Source organism: Cervus elaphus, chromosome 23 (genome assembly GCF_910594005.1).
Source record: "Cervus elaphus chromosome 23, mCerEla1.1, whole genome shotgun sequence".
Taxonomy (NCBI): Eukaryota; Metazoa; Chordata; class Mammalia; order Artiodactyla; family Cervidae; genus Cervus; species Cervus elaphus.
Genome location: NC_057837.1, coordinates 22,135,304 through 22,151,360, shown reverse-complemented (window position 1 = coordinate 22,151,360; position 16,057 = coordinate 22,135,304). Strand labels below are relative to the sequence as shown.

At 36.6% G+C, this 16,057-nt stretch overlaps 1 protein-coding gene across 11 annotated transcripts in view; it reads left to right on the top strand.

Annotated features, from left to right (window-relative positions):
• Positions 1 to 16,057, top strand: part of NEBL (nebulette) — a 366,199-nt gene that overhangs the window by 277,862 nt on the left and 72,280 nt on the right. For 8 of the 11 annotated variants that reach the window (XM_043882946.1, XM_043882945.1, XM_043882944.1 and 5 more), the window contains 4 exons: positions 3,652 to 3,753; positions 4,652 to 4,753; positions 13,509 to 13,622; positions 15,189 to 15,290. The exons of 2 other annotated variants lie outside the window; for them this stretch is intronic. In XM_043882946.1, the coding sequence (XP_043738881.1) occupies positions 3,652 to 3,753; positions 4,652 to 4,753; positions 13,509 to 13,622; positions 15,189 to 15,290 (420 nt within the window). The remainder of the gene's footprint in view (positions 1 to 3,651; positions 3,754 to 4,651; positions 4,754 to 13,508; positions 13,623 to 15,188; positions 15,291 to 16,057) is intronic. One more of the 11 variants, XM_043882940.1, reaches the window with a different exon arrangement.

Here is a 16,057-nt window from a genome sequence, read left to right as displayed (position 1 = left end):
TTAGAATTAGTCTAATGTTCATTAGTGAGAATAACTAGTTTAAATTAAGAAAAAATTTGAAATAGAAGAGTAATAAAGGCAACTTGGGCTTAATGAATATAAATCCTTATGACTCATTCATTTAAGAAATGTGTGAGTGAGGCAGTGAATGTGATGTCCTTAATATGTACCTGGTACATAATAAACTGGGCTTCCCTGTGGCTCAGCTGGTAAAGAATCTGCCTGTAATGCGGGATACCTGGGTTTGATCCCTAGGTTGGGAAGATCCCTTGCAGAAGGGAAAGGCTACCCACTCCAGTATTCTGGCCTGGAGAATTCTATGGACTGTGTAGACCATGGGGTCATAAAGAGTCAGACATGACTGAGTGACTTTCACTCACTCACATCATAAACTGCCTTAAATGACTTATTTCTCCTCCTCCTTTCCCATCTTCTTCCTTCTTCCCTCTTTGCCCCCTCCCCTTTCATTGCTCCTCCCTCTGCCTTCTTTTTCATTCTCTCTTGTCCTCTGAGGACACATTAGGGAACAAAACATTAAGTAAAATGAGGTAAAATAAATCATGGGCCCTCAGGCCTGCACCTGTCCTGGGTTGATGACTTTTAGGAACCCCTATCTTTCTTCTTATTCAAAGCAGTTTTATATAGAACACCATCTTGCCATGAGAAGACTGCCTGGAGAATGGGAGCCCATCCATTGTTCCAATTCAGTGAGCATTTAAGGTTTGATTATTCAGAAAACACTGCATTTAGGGTTTGGATTATTCAGATGGGCTGAAGAAGGGAGAAAATACCTAGTGCAGACGTTTGAGAAATGTCAGATGAGCTTCCCTCAGCCCTAAGTCACAGGCGAGGTGGAGGAAGGTGAGTGGTCTGCTCAGGCCACATTGTCTCTACACCACCCGTGTTCAGGCATCCTTGCAGGGAGCACAGAGCAGGAGCTTGTGACTCTGTGTGCCTCAGCATCAGCCCCCGTTCCTGGGGAGCATCCCCAAGCCTTGATATCCTGGGAGATCTGTAGTGACCAGGCCCCTGGGCTTTTCTCCTGTGTGGCTCCATGGTATCCGCTTGTTTGAATGTGCAGCTCATGTCAGTCTTATTTGTTTTGAGTCACATATGCCGGCATCTAATTTGCAATTTACATGGATGATGGGGCCCCATTCATTGTCCCAGTCCCGCCGCCTTTGTGGTGTTCACCTCTCTCCACGCAGTCATTAGGCTGAACAGCATATAATTAGGAAACCCATGGAAAGCAGATTTCTGAGAGGTTGCAGCTCTTTTCAAAAAGTAAGGGTTTCCATTTTTACACTCACTCTTGTGTAAACAAAAAGACATCCCCCCCCCCCATGGCTTTTCATCTGAATGTAGTAACTTAGAAACAGTCTTGTAGGTGGGTAGTAATTTTGGTTTGTTTTCACCTGAGAGTCCGTTTTTGTTTACACAGCTTGTGTTTAACTCTGTGCAGCCTGAGGTTGATTGGCCATCATTTGTAGATGAGTGTGTTGCTTTTTGAAACCAATCAAAATTGGCTTATTTTAAATCCCTGAAGATTTTAAATTTACCCAACCAAATAACTCAGTTTTCAGCTTATATCTTTTGCTACCTGTGTGCACAAACCTGACTTAAAATTGCTTGTTAAGCCTATGAAAATAGAAGTGGTGAAGAAAACAGACGTTCTTGCCAAAATTATGCTAATTATATTTAATCTGTGTTCACTTGTCAGACAGGCTCATGATTATAAACATAGTTTAGTCAATGGTGAAGCCAGTGCACGATCTTAAATAGAAGTGTATATACATGCTTCATTGAAATAAAATAATATAATGCATTAGGGAGCCTATAAAAGTATTAACACATTATCATTCCTTATACTTGATAGTATTTTTTAAAGAAGTAAAAAAGTACATCTTTTTTAACACTGTAGGGTTGAAAGGAAGATAACAAGATGCATCACTATTATCTAGAACACTGATTTTTAGTGGTCAACTGGGGAATTCATTAAAATGCAGATTATTGGGCCCCATTTAGCAAAATTCTATTTCAGAGGATTGAGGATGGACCTCAGGAATCTAAATTTTTATAAGTACTCTAGATGATGCTACTGCAGAAAGTTTGCAGGCAACATTAGAAGTACTTGTTTTGAGGAATTTCCTAGAGGTCCAGTGGTTAAGACTCCATGCTTCCACTGCAGGAGGGTTCAATCCCTGGTCAGGGAGCTAAGATCCAGCAAATTGTGTGATGCAGCCAAAAATTAAAAAAAAAAAAAGGATTATGTTTTGGGAAATTTGTGGGCATTCCCTAGGACTCCAAGCTTTCACTGCCAAAGGAGCAAGTTCAATCCCTGGTCTGGGAACTAAGATCCCAAGATCCCACAGGCTGCACAGTGCAGCCAAAAGAAAAGAGAAAAGAAAAAGAAACACCTGTTGTGTACAAATGCAGTTAATTGTGCATTCTTTATAAATGTTCAGTTGTACATTTCTGGGTTCTACCTTTTATGTCTTGAAAAAGTGAAGACAGATTTTGAAAATGACCATTACTACATGCTTTGCGTTATAAATTTAATAAAATCTAATGTAATGGACAAGTTGACCAGCCCACCCACTGGTGAATTTGCAAATAGAACTTCATCTTTTCAGTTCATGACTAGTCTCAGGAAATAGAGAAGCAGGTAGATAGTGGGATGTTGCCCATCAGGGGTTATATGAGTTGGCTTCTGGTCTCTCCTTCCATTTGTCAGTCAAGTTATTCTGAATGGCAACTGTCATCTGAAGCATATTTGGCAATATATATATATATATATATATATATGTATATATATATATAGTCTCTCCTTCCATTTGTCAGTCAAGTTATTCTGAATGGCAACTGTCACCTGAAGCATATTTGGCTATATATATATATATATATATAGCTATCTTTAAATCTCTGTTTTCTATACTTTGGTTTGATTGTATCTAATGTGCATTCAGAGGACAGCTATTTCTTTTTTTTTTTTGATGCCTATTTCTTAATGTGAATCCTTTTGTTGTTGGAGGATCAAGTCATTGCAGTGACATTTACTGGAATAAAACTATCAGCGCCCATCACTAGGCCTCCCAGATAAGGGGCATTTGAAGAGTCCAAGCAGGAAAGGAAGAGAAAGGTGTGGTTGGGAGTGTGCAAGGCACAGAATTCCAGAGTTTCACATACCCTCACCCCAGGAAATGACTTTCTATATTTGTGTGCTGGAGCTTATCCTGTATCCATTGGGAGTCAAGACTATGTGATCGACAAGTTAATGCCCTTGATTGAGGACGCTCTATATGTGAATATGCCTATCTACATTTATCCATAATGACATGCTTTTAAGGGTAGTATATGTAAAATCCTATAAGCTTGGTTTTGTGCCATGGTCTTGGAATTATATTTTTTATGTTGTATGAATTCAGTTCATATGCAATAATGTCAATGAGTCATTGGTATAGTAAAAAAAGAATATAGTTATCCAAATAAATGTTGCACATAATAAAATTTTTTTTAAAGTTCTGATCAGTGACTTTCTTAGATGATTATGGCGAGGATAAATTACATTAGGGACATTAAAACTAGCAGCTGTATGACATTACTCATTTCCTTTCTCTTTTTTTTTTTGATCAAAACTGTCTCTTCCATCAGATTTTTTATAGAAAAGATGTACAGGACACCCACGTGTATAATGCAGAGCTTGACAGACCAGACATCAAGATGGCGACACAGATCTCCAAGATCATAAGCGATGTAATCTCTCTTTCTTATCTTGAGCAGAATTGAAAGCATGGCTTTGGTAGTTGGGTGATTAATTAGTGAAATTTATCAATCTGAATTAATGACATCTCAATTTTTTATCTGAATTATTTCTTTGTGTAAATTATTTGGATATGTACAGAAATTGATCAAACTTGACTTGACTATGGCTTGTGTTGTAGTACTTTAGAAAAAATAAATACTACTCAGGCCTAAGATAACATTCACGTGTTTCAGCCTGAGAGTCAAGTTTGTAATTCATCTGGTTCCATATTATCTCTCATCTTGTCCCAAAGAACTTCACTTTGGCCTTTTTTTCTGTCTTGTTCCTGTTAATTGTGCGGGTTCTTGTTAGTCAGCATTTACCCATGCACATTTCCTGAGCATCATGGCTGTTTTTCTCTTCCCTAAGACATCTGTCTTGGCAAATACCATTTTACTTAAACATATCTTACATTCTGGTTAAAAAATGATGACTTAACTTGAACCAAATGATTAAGTAGCATAGGCTGTACTCATCTTAAAAATCAATAATTATTTACTAAATTCAGCTGCATGTTAACCAGATGGGGTTAGATCAGTTACTAAGACTAAACATAAAAGACATGTGTATGCAGAATGCAGAGTCTTAATTATCTAGAAATTCCTCCTGGATAACATAAACATAATGATGATGATGACTGTATTCACAGACTTAAGCTTAGTGATTATTTTACTACAAAAAACATTGTTTTTATAAAATCAGTTTCTTCTTAGCAGTCAGCATTTTAGAATTTGGTGAGTTATAAGGAATATTTTTTTATGGGCTGACAGTCTATTAATTTTATTTTGGCTATTAGTGTAATTTTTCGCTGGAAAATAGAAATATCTGATATTTTCTTATTCATTTTAGGCTGAATACAAGAAAGGGCAAGGAGTAATGAATAAAGAGCCTGCTGTAATTGGAAGACCAGATTTTGAACATGCTGTGGAAGCTTCTAAACTTTCTAGTCAAGTAAGAATCTAGCGATATTTCACAATGATTTTATTCAGAGATTTTGTTTCTAGCAGCACTGGAAAATATTTTACTTTACATAATGTCTTTAATGGTGAGAATATACAAAGATAATGTTCCTGTAACCATATCAGATAGGATTACAATAATTGTAAATTTCACTAAGGGATAAAATTTGTCCAGTTTTGAGCATGAAACTAAGTGTTCTTTTCTCCTGGCTCAAATTCTAGCTTTTTCCAATGAGTTCAGCCATGTTGTCACATTTCCTAGAATTTCTGAAACTTGGCGATAGTCGTATCAATTAGATTAGATTAGATGAATAAATTTCTATCTATATGTTCATAAACAGAATTATTAATTTAGTAAGAAAAATGACAATTTTCTCAATGTTTCAGTGCTTTAATCACAAATTTGAAACCAGGTAATAGCAATAAAGAAAACACTGAAATCATTAAAAGGATCTGAAGAAGTGTACAGACATGCCATATTTTTGGCTGAACATGTCAATAGATAAAAATTACAACTTTCCCAAAATTAATACTCAAATATCATGCAATTTCAATTAGAATCCAATAATTTTTTTTGAAGTATGGATAAATGATCTTAGAGTTTGAATGGCAAGGAAATGCCTGAAAATAGCCTTCAAAAGTATTAAAGACCAGTGAAGGGGAACTTACATTGTGAGTTACTATAACATAGTATAAAACCACTGAAATTAAATCAATATGGAATTGATATTTAAGAGATAAAATAATCAGTAGGTTAAACTGGGGAATCCTGAAATAGACTCTAATGTGTATAAGAATTTAATATATTATAAAAGTTTTGGTTTAAGTCAGTGGGAAAAAGTTGTATTAGTTAATAAATGGTGCTGACATAACTGGCCATCCTTCAGGGTAAAAATAAAATTGGACCTGAATCTTAAACCATCTACAAAATGAATTCCAGATGGATTAAAGATATGAATGTAAACAAAAAAATAATTTTAAAATCTTAAAAGAAAATCCAGGAGACTGTATATACCACATAGGGATAACAGTTATTCTTAAAATTGGAGATCCAGAAGCTCCAAAAGAATAATTAGACATGCTTGACTATATAAAAATTTAACAATTCTTTTAATGGAAAAAGGTAACATTTGTAAAGTCAACAATGACAGCAAACAGTAATTTTTATGCATGTATATAGTGTTTCAACTTTGAAAATGTCCTTTCCTCAAGTTGCAAATGTCTTAATTGGGTTACATTTCAAAACGGAGACGTAAATGAGAAGAACTATAAAATCTAACTGAAGAACATAAAATAGTATCTGGACAATTGAGAAGACCTGCCATGTTCTTAGCTCTGGAGGGCCTGAGAAGGGCTGTGATTCCGAGCTTTTCTCAGTCCTAACAACACTTGCTGAAGTGGGTATTGGCACGCACCTGGTAGCTCTTCCAGTATCGCTTTAGATTTCCTGACTTAGGATTTCAGCCTTTTCTGGGGGCACAGAGGTCTATTGGTGGTGTAGAAAAGCTGTGCAGCTTGGCTGGGTGATTAATAAAAGGGCTGTGGAGCTGGACCCCTGCTCCTGGTTTTGCTGCTGGCTCATCGAGTGACTTTGGACAGGTGGCTTAATTTCTCCATCTGCAGTTTCCTGACCTGTAAAATGACACGGAGCAGTAATGCTTCTTAGGGTTGTTGTGAGAATTAAATGAACTACTGTGAGCAACTTAAAATATTGCCTGACCCATAGAAACACTGCATCATTTCCCAGGAATAATTTTACCATAGCTATTCAGAAGAATTTTCCACTCTGCATTTTGAATTCATGCACAAAATGTAGTATAGTAAGACTGGCCCTTAAATTTCAGTCTTAAAATTTTTCTTCACAGTCTTATTTGCAAGTGCTTAGAAAAAGTTTTAGGGGCTTCCCAGGTGGCTCAGGGGTAAAGAATTTGCCTGCCAATGCAGGAGATTTGGGTTTGATCCCTGGGTTGGGACAGTCCCCTGGAGAAGGAAATAGCAACCCACTCCAGTATTCTTGCCTGGGAAATTCCATGGACAGATTAGCCTGGTGGGTTAAGGTCCATGGGGTCACACAGTCAGACACGACTGAAGCGACAGCATGCTCTGTTTTTTAGGCAGACTTAAAAACAGATCTCAAATCATTTGACAGCTGAATGATCAGACATTTAAGTAGATTGTAATTTGCAAGTTACATCTTCGTTTTTTAGTGAACTTTTTGCTGATCTCATGGTGTATAAACTCATCAGAAAAGGGAGAAACTGGGCAGATGAATATTTAGAACTTCTGGAATGGACTCAGTGTGATCTTTTGTATTTCAGGTGCATTGACTAAAAGCAAAGGCAGAAAGTGTAATTTCTTATTTTCATTGACAACTTTGAAGATCATGTATTCTCTTGCTCCTAAACTAATGATGGATTATGAATACAGCTGCACACAAAGGCAAGCAAATATGCAGAAGGGAAATAATTTAGGAATGTAGTAAGCTGGGAAGCTAGGGGCAGAATGCAGGATGCCAGGGGGAAAGGGCAAGACAGGATTGTGAGAGAGAAGGTGATGATGGACAGTGCCCGTGGTGTGGAGAGATAAGACATCCTGATGACAAGACAGGAGGAGAAAGCGAGAGGGCACGATTCTCCCATTTTATCTGGAAACAGCTCTGTGGGACTGAATCCAGAAAAGGTAATGAATGGAAACAAAGCTCATTCCTATGTTAACTTGTCCAATAGCTTTGCTTCCATAGTTGTAAACTTTCCCTTTTTAAAGTCTAGGGGGAACATAAAATAATGGCCAAGTAATGAAAAGAAAATCAGTAAACAATAAAAGTGAAATCTCACCTGCCAAGATAAAGAGATATATTTACAAGCATCTTAAGTATTAGGGAAGTAGTTATTTAAGTCATCATCTTAAAAAAAAATTCTTCTGAGTGGTTGTTTTGTTAACATATTCATTTATCATCTTTATTTGTGAATTGAAATTTGTTTATGTGATGAATGAAGTACCTTTAGTTTTATAATATCAGAGAAAAATTTATATTTATACTAATTAGCGTTTGTTCTAAAATTGCATGTGATGTATTTAATAGAGTGGGTTTTAAACCTAAATGTTCCTTCTTAGATTGCTGTTAAAACGGAATAATAAGTATTGTCCTTCAATTGTAAAGGGTATTAACTGGCTTGAAGGATCTCCCATTGTGGGCAAGCACACACCCTTCCAACCTCCTACCCCCAAACTTTTGGCTTAAATGTCACGTCCTTGACTTGCTGATTTAAATTATATTGCTCTATTCCTCTTTATTCTGCTTTTCTTTATAGTTCTTAACACAATGTTTATTAGTCATATAAAGGTATGTGTGTGTATATTAAATATCTGCTTCATTACCACTCAACAGGCTCTGTGGAGACAGGGTTTAATGGCATTAATGACACAGATTAAGCTTTCAAGAAATAGGTAGAGACCCATTAAACACATTCTCTAGATCATTCACATTTGGTACAAAGCCAGTAAAATATTATTTTGTCATGAAAATAAGGGCAGGGTATATTTTGTGTAAAATTCAGACTTAAACACACTGACTTTATGATGACTTCTACGTAAAAATCTGTTTTTACTCTCCTCCTTTAGTTCAGTTTCATCCAAAATTGGAGGCAATTGCTCCCATGGATGTGTGGCATTGTGTTGTTGTTTACTTTTCATTTTCACTGATAATTAAGTGCACGTATCCAGTTTCCCATTTTTTTCCTAGCATTTGCTTCTGTGCCTCTGATGAAAAGCTTTCATTCAGGGTCTGCTCTTTTTCTGCTCTTCTGGCCCTTTGTAAATCTGAGCCATAGGTGATGCCATGAAGCCCGTACCCCTTGTGCTGAAAGCTTTGAACTACCGAGTTGGGAAATCAGACTTTAGCCATTTAAACACAGCCCTGCCAGGATGCAGTTATGAGGTGCTAGGTTAAGTTCAGTCACTGTGGTTGAGCAATTCTAGTGTTTTTTTCTAGTTTGAACCTCTGAAAGTTCTGCTAGGTCTGTGAAATTTTCTTACTAAACTTTTAAGTTTCATCCCATTTGCCTACCCTGTATTTTTCAAAAAGTTGGTAGATAGCAGGACCATTGTATATGATATTTATAATATGAGTAAAATCAGTCATAGGTGGAACTTATTGTTTGTTTCCAAAGTGATTGATTTATGTGTAAGGGGTAACATTGTGCCTTAAAACCATAGCAAAGTCACCCAACACCCATTTCGTCTTGCCTCAAGTGGTCTTGAAACTGGAAAGAAAAATACCATGTTCCATGGTTGAGTCACCCATTATAATGAAAGGAAAGCATCCTGATTTCTTAGGAGGTGCAAGTGTGCGTGAACAGGTGGACACTAAATGTGTGAACCGTGGATTCATGGTATGATAGAATGTTCTGTGTATGTGTAGTTAGTGAGTGAACCAGTCAGAAGGTGAGTGATAGGACCTGTTTGAACTATTTGGCTAGTTTCTTAGCTCATTTATGTGCAAACCTTACAGCATGATAAGAAACAATTGAGTGTCAGTGTCTGGTAAGTGTATTTTTTATGGAATTCAGTTATTTTACTTTTTGGTTAATTATGAGAGAAACTCTTGCATTCTTGTTCTTTAGGTACCTTTTGAATCAGATAACGCAGAGTTCTGAAGTTTAGGATAAGATAAATTTCACAATACTTTGCTGATTATTAAACTCATTAGAAGTACATGGATGACAGTTACACTTTAAATAATTAAACCTTAAATAACCAGGGAAGGTTATTTCCATTTTAAAATTCAAATTTTAAGGTCTGTAGCCCCAGGCATAACTTTAAGAATAAAGTTTTCATAAAAATCTATTACAAGGCTATTAAAAAATTTGGAGACACTATGGAAGTTACCTGGTCCTGATTTTCAATGAAATAAGCCCTTCTCAATGTAATCCATCCATTTATTCATTCAAGCAAAACAGTTACTGAATAGATATTACATCCTTGGGGTTAGATTTTCAAGGGTGAACAGGAAAGATATAGCCCATGCCTTCACTGAACTTAGAGTCTAATGGGGAAGACCAATAGCCAGAGACAGTTTTACAAATAATTGCAGCAATGTATGATGAGGGACCACATAAATGTAGAGTGATTCAAAAATATATCAGCAGTAAGTATTCTAGATTGGAAGGTCAGAGAGGGTTTTCAGAAAGAAGTTACATTTGGGCAGCTGCAAGATGTGTAGAAATTATTCAGGTGAACATTGGGAGGAGGTAGGGAGCAGTAATTGAGCAGAAAAGCAGAAGATAGTTCTACTGGTGGACAGGTCAGCTGATAGAAAACTTCTGTTACAATCGGCAGAAATCTTGTTGGCTACAGCTTCTACCTGTCAACACTAACTGTACCTTTGGTAGCAGAACAAATGCTGCTTTTCTATTTTTGCTAATATTTGAAGACGGTTTCCCACCAATTCCCAAATCTCTTCCAGTATAGCACTCTTTAAGGGTAGTAAGTGATACAGAGTGTGCATTAGATGAGTAATTCCTAAACAAAGTAGTTAATAAGGAGAAGTGTGGCAGGAAATGCCACACTTTTAAAATACATATTTATATGTATTTAGTATAATATAGATGCAATATATTATTTTTATATCTATTGTTTTTCATTTCCTTTTACCTTTTTTCTCTTCCCAATAGATTGTTGTTCAAATCAGTTTAGCAGTGACTGTGGGGATTGTGTTGGGGGAATAGATTTGGGAAATTAGAGTATTATAGTTCCAACACCTACCTGAGGGTGTGAGTGTGAAAAGATGGTTGATTGCTTATCGTTTTCATATTAATCTATACATTTCTTTAAAGGACATATATTAAGTGCCAGATCCATTCAAAGTACTGTGTTGGGTACTAGGGATACAAAAATGAATAGAAACCTATTTCCTGCTCACTGTTTAATGGGAGAGCAGATAATTCAACTATGTCCAAAACTTAGAAAATAGTCTAATCTTGTATTTCCAGGGAAAACTCACCTTTAACAATAGGTTACTATTCACAGCAATATACTTGTAAAAATATACTTCAGATTTATCTTCTATATCTTTCAGAAATCAATGAAAATATTCTACTTAAAAATAGGTTACTGTTACTAAAGTTTGTCTTGTAAAACATCAGGTGAAAAATGCAGGGTTCTGTTTGTATTGAAGTGTTTAAATCTAATCAGTTAATTCAGCTGAGCAGTGCTGGCTTGCATCAACTTTTCTTTCAGTTATTCATATTCTTCAACCTCAGGTATACCACGAGTGTCTTAGTTATATATTAGCTAAATGACGAGAATAGGTTCCATGATGCTTGAGCACAGAGGGTGCATCATTCTACCTTTGTACCACTGCCTGTAGTTCTCAGCACCGTTACACTAGGAGCACACAGCACAGAGTGGGGGTGTTAACTCGGGTATTCATCTGACACATTCTCAACCGTTATTAAACCTGGCGTTTGCTCTTTCCGAGTAAATGTATATTTCTGAAAAAACTGTAACCAGTTCACATGGTGATGATTCCTTCCTTCCTCTATTCATTAAACATTGAGCCTGTGTTGGATTCCTACTTTGAGTTAGGATGAGTTTCCTGTCTGAGTTTGGGAATGCTGATGTGAGCCCAGACACACTCCCATCAGGCCTGTAGCTGGTAATCTCTTCCAAAAGCAAATCTGATGGAGTCACATACATGCTTGAACTTACTTTTGGTTGGGCTTAGCGTAAAAGACCAGGATCCCTGACATAGCAGCAGGGTTCAGTGGGACCTGACATTCCCAAGTAATACTTCCTTCCATGTTGCCTCTGGGTTTAGTGTTACGGTGCTGAGAACTGCAGGGGGTACAAAGGCAAAATGATGCACTCCCTGTGCTCAAGGATCATGGAACCTATTCTTGCCATTTAGCTAATACGTAACTAAGACACTCGTGGTGCCTGAGGTTGGGGACTTATGAGTGATTGAAAGGATACTTGATGCGAGCCCATGTTACACAGCAGGATCAGTTGATTAGATGGAAAGAACTGCCCGCTGAGAGTGTTCCTGGCACCTCAGCATCAGGCAGAATGTTTTCCTTGATCACTGGACAGTGTTGGTGGATCTGGCTGAGTCGGGAGTACCATTCTAGGGGAAGTCAGTTCAGAGAGTCTATGACTGTAGTCAAGTGAATACCTGTCAGGCACTAAAACCTAGAAGAGACAAAAACACAGATCAGAATGTTGTGAAAAGTGCCACAGCAGGGGGGTTATTGAGGAGTGGAATTGCGTGTTTGGCAGAGGACCAGTTACAGAGGATCTTGGCTTTGGTGCCAGTTACTGTGGACAGTAGTGAAGGAGATCTAAATTGACTGCATTGGTGGTGGTGTCCCTAATTTCAAGATAAAATGATTTTCTAAAACTTGATGCTTTTCTTGTTTTAGGGAGGCCTCGCCTATTAATTATAATAAGTGAGATTTTGCTTGAAATTATAAGATAATATGATGATCACAAAGTATTATTAGCAAATGAAACTGCAACAGAAACTGCTGCATGTGAACCATCTTGAAATGTTTTCCAAATGTGTTCCCACCAGGATTTTTACCAGCTCCCTCCCAGAGGTACCAGCGTGTATCCCTGAGGGAGACCATCACCTAGTACACACTAGATTAAAAGAGTAACATGAGCCATTCCCAAACCGCCTTTTTTCTAAAGGTTTCTGCAAGGCAGAGTCTTAGGATGTATGGATAAATGTGCATTCTGAATGTTGTAAAGAAAGAAATAAAATAGTGTAAGAATCATAATATAATAAGATATAAAAGGACAAACAAAGCAGCTTGCTTTTGCCTACCTGTATCCTTTCCTGGCTACAGGAATTAAAGCAGTTAAATAATTAAATAAATGAGACTAGCTATTTTTGTTTTATTTTAGTAAAGAATTGTTTAGTCGTGTTCAACTCTTTTTCAGCCCATGGACTGTAGCCCACCAAGCTCCTCTGTCCATGGAATTCTCTAGGCAATACTGGAGTGGGTTGCCAGTCTCTTCTCCAGGAGTTCTTCCTGTTCCAAGGATTGAACCCAGGTCTCCTGCATTGCAGGCAGATTCTTAACCATCTGAGGCACAAGGGAAGCTGTTTGGTTGCTTTAAGATTAGCTAAAAAAAAAAAAAGAATCCACAGTGAAAGTTGGAGATGGTTCTGCGACTTAAAACAACTGTGAAGTGAAAGCAGAGAAATAATAAATGACATTAAATAAGCCCAGGATGTTTTAGAATACATAATCCCTAACAATGAGTTTTTTAATAAGGGGGAAATGATGAGAAAAACCATGGTAGGAGCTCTGTCTTGCATTTGCAGTCATTCTTTTAGGAAAATTCATGTTCAAATTCTGATATTTGGGACCTGTTTTCTAAATGTGATAGATGTTAAGACATTTGTGGTCTCGATTTCTAATTGATCATAGATGTTAGGAATGCAGAAATGGAAACTGACATTTTAAAACCCTGAGATTCTATATAATTCTTGTTAATAGGATTTGAGTTCATGCCTAATTGCATTTATGATCCATGTTCAAGTAGAGGTGTTTTTTAATTTAAAAAAAAAACACCTTTATGCCTAATTAAGCTTTATATGGGGGGAAATACCAGGTATTTAAACTCTGCTGTCGTACATTTTTAAGGTAGCTTTTATCTGATCTAATTAGAAATCAAACGTGTTGCTTTGAAAGCTTGAAGGTAAATGTGCTATGTAATTTTTCCTGTTTCTTTTATGGCAGATTAAATACAAAGAAAAATTTGATAGCGAAATGAAGGATAAGAAACATCTTTACAATCCTCTTGAAAGTGCTTCTTTTAGGCAAAGTCAGCTGGCCACTGCCCTGGCGAGCAATGTAAGTTGCTTTCTGTCTCAGGATTGGTAATTTGCAGAATATTATTTTCAGTATGTTTTGATTCTTGTTTTGATAGACTTGGCTGTGTGCTAACTGTGATACTTAATCAAGATCATGTAATTGCCAAATAATTTTAGAAAACACTGAAGCCTATTTTCTTGAAGCTTTTCTGAAAAAAAAAAAAAAAGTGTTACTGATTACTAATTAATAAGTAGGAGTAGTTTTATTGGCAAAACTGTTAGTATTATAGCTGATAAAGAGTAGAAATAGATTATAGAGTTTTTCAGAAAAACTGTGTAGTATCATAAACTAATGATTATGACAATAGTTAGCCCATGTAATTATGCTCATAAAATTGTGAATATTGTAAAATATACCTGGAACATAGTAGTGTATCACAAGGAAATTTCCAGACATTTTTCTTGAGATGGCTTACAATTTCTTTCTTATCCCTTATGTAAATTCTGTGAAATACCTCTTCATAAGATTTGTTTTCATTTCATATCTTTAAAAATGAAGTTTCAATTTACAAGAAAATATATCTTAATTTTTTATTAGGATTAGGGAAAGTATAAAAACAGGAACATAGAAAAAATTAAATAGTTGAATGATGCATAGAGTACCTTTTTAAATATTAAGTTTGACTGTTGTTGAACTGTTCCTTTGTTAGAGCATTTAGACCTTTCAACTCCTTTTGTATCTGGAGGACTTAGTATATTTTACTTTCGTTCCTGTTTAGAAGGTATCATAATTTGTGTTCATTAACCAGATTTTGTTACTAGCAATTGAAATAGGTGTTTCTGACTTTTAGGACCTTTGGGAATGTTCTAATAATTCATTTTTTCTTATTTGATTATTTTTGTGTGTGTACAAGCATAAAGCAAATATGGCAGGAATATACTTAAAAGAACCTCCAGCATGGCATTGAAAGCTCAAGGTTTAGAATCTGTTGTCTGGATTTGAATCTTGCTCCACCACCTAATATTACACTTGCGTCTTTCTGTGTCTCAATTTCCTCCTCTGTGAAATGAGGATACTTAAAGTATTTACTTGCTAAGATTGTGGAGCGTACTTAATACATATAAAGTGTTTAAACAGAAAAGCGTTTGACTCATGGTAAGTGTTTGATGTTTTCTATTATTAACATTTTATAGTTCCAAAGCAATTGATTGAAAAGGTCTACATAGTAATAGGATGAAAACTACTAAAGGTTCTAAAATTGATACAAAAGATAATTGGAAGACTGTGGTAATTTCTAAAGAGTAAAGCTTCTATTTTCTTTATTTTTTGAAAGTAGAGTTTCTGTTAAAGTTACTTGTTTCTGTTAACATCACCCTTTTTGAGCACATAAACAATAAAAGGAGTTATCAAAATACTTTCAAGTCCCTGGGAATAACTTTTATTCATTCAGTAGTAAATGAGCACCATCTAGTGGCTACTTGTGAATTCATTTAATTTTATACCATTAAATAATACTTGGTTGTGTTTAAAATAATAATGGCCATAATGCAAAAGCATAGTATTTTCTTCTCCTAGATGGTATTTTGTTCCATGTTATTTTCATAGGTGAAGTACAAGAAAGACATAGAGAATATGCATGATCCAGTTTCAGGTCTCCCAAACTTGTTCTTAGACCACGCTTTGAAAGTCAGCAAAATGCTAAGCGGAGTAAGTGGTCGTGTGTTGGCTAGTGTAGACCTGTGACTCCGTGGCGCCCACGTGTCTGAAGTGCTTATGAGCGCACCTGCTTCCTAAGGCGAGCCTGGCCTTCACCCCCACCTCAGTAACTAACTTCATGGACACGAGTGTCTGTTGCTTAAATCCCACCCAGGCTGTTGCTTTACAAAGCTGGCTCTTTAATATCTCCTGAGTACAAGCTCTCTTGTGGAATAGCTACTCCTCAAAGTGTTATGTGAGCATCCTTCCTGTCCCTCTCCTTCCCCTGTCTTTGTAGTAGATTGGAGTCACTTGGAGGTCAGGCTCTTGAGTCAGCGGTCTTTTATTTTATGCCGGCCAGAGCAGACTGTCTGGTACTCAGAAGGTCTCAGTAGCATAAAAGTTGTCTTAGTCTGAATTATGTCTTCTCTAAAAATAAATCTCAAGAGTGTTTGCACTGCTGCTGTACTCTTAGTCTTGTGGAGGTTTCCTGTGTTTTCTTCAACACAGCAAGGAGGGGTGTCCTAATTAAATATCTGTGTCCACTGCCCAGTGGCCCATTGCATCAGAACTTGGCTCTTAGATGCTGTTTCCAACACGTGGTGCCTCTGAACCCTGATGTCACTGGCTCTCATTACTGATGACCCTTGCTCACCTGTGCCTCTGTTTCCTACACCTCAGAATGCCCCCATGTCAGGATGATGAACTCTAATTTGACCTCAAGTTATTTCTATGCCTATTTTAATAATGACTCACTCAAAAATTATCTGCATTTTTTA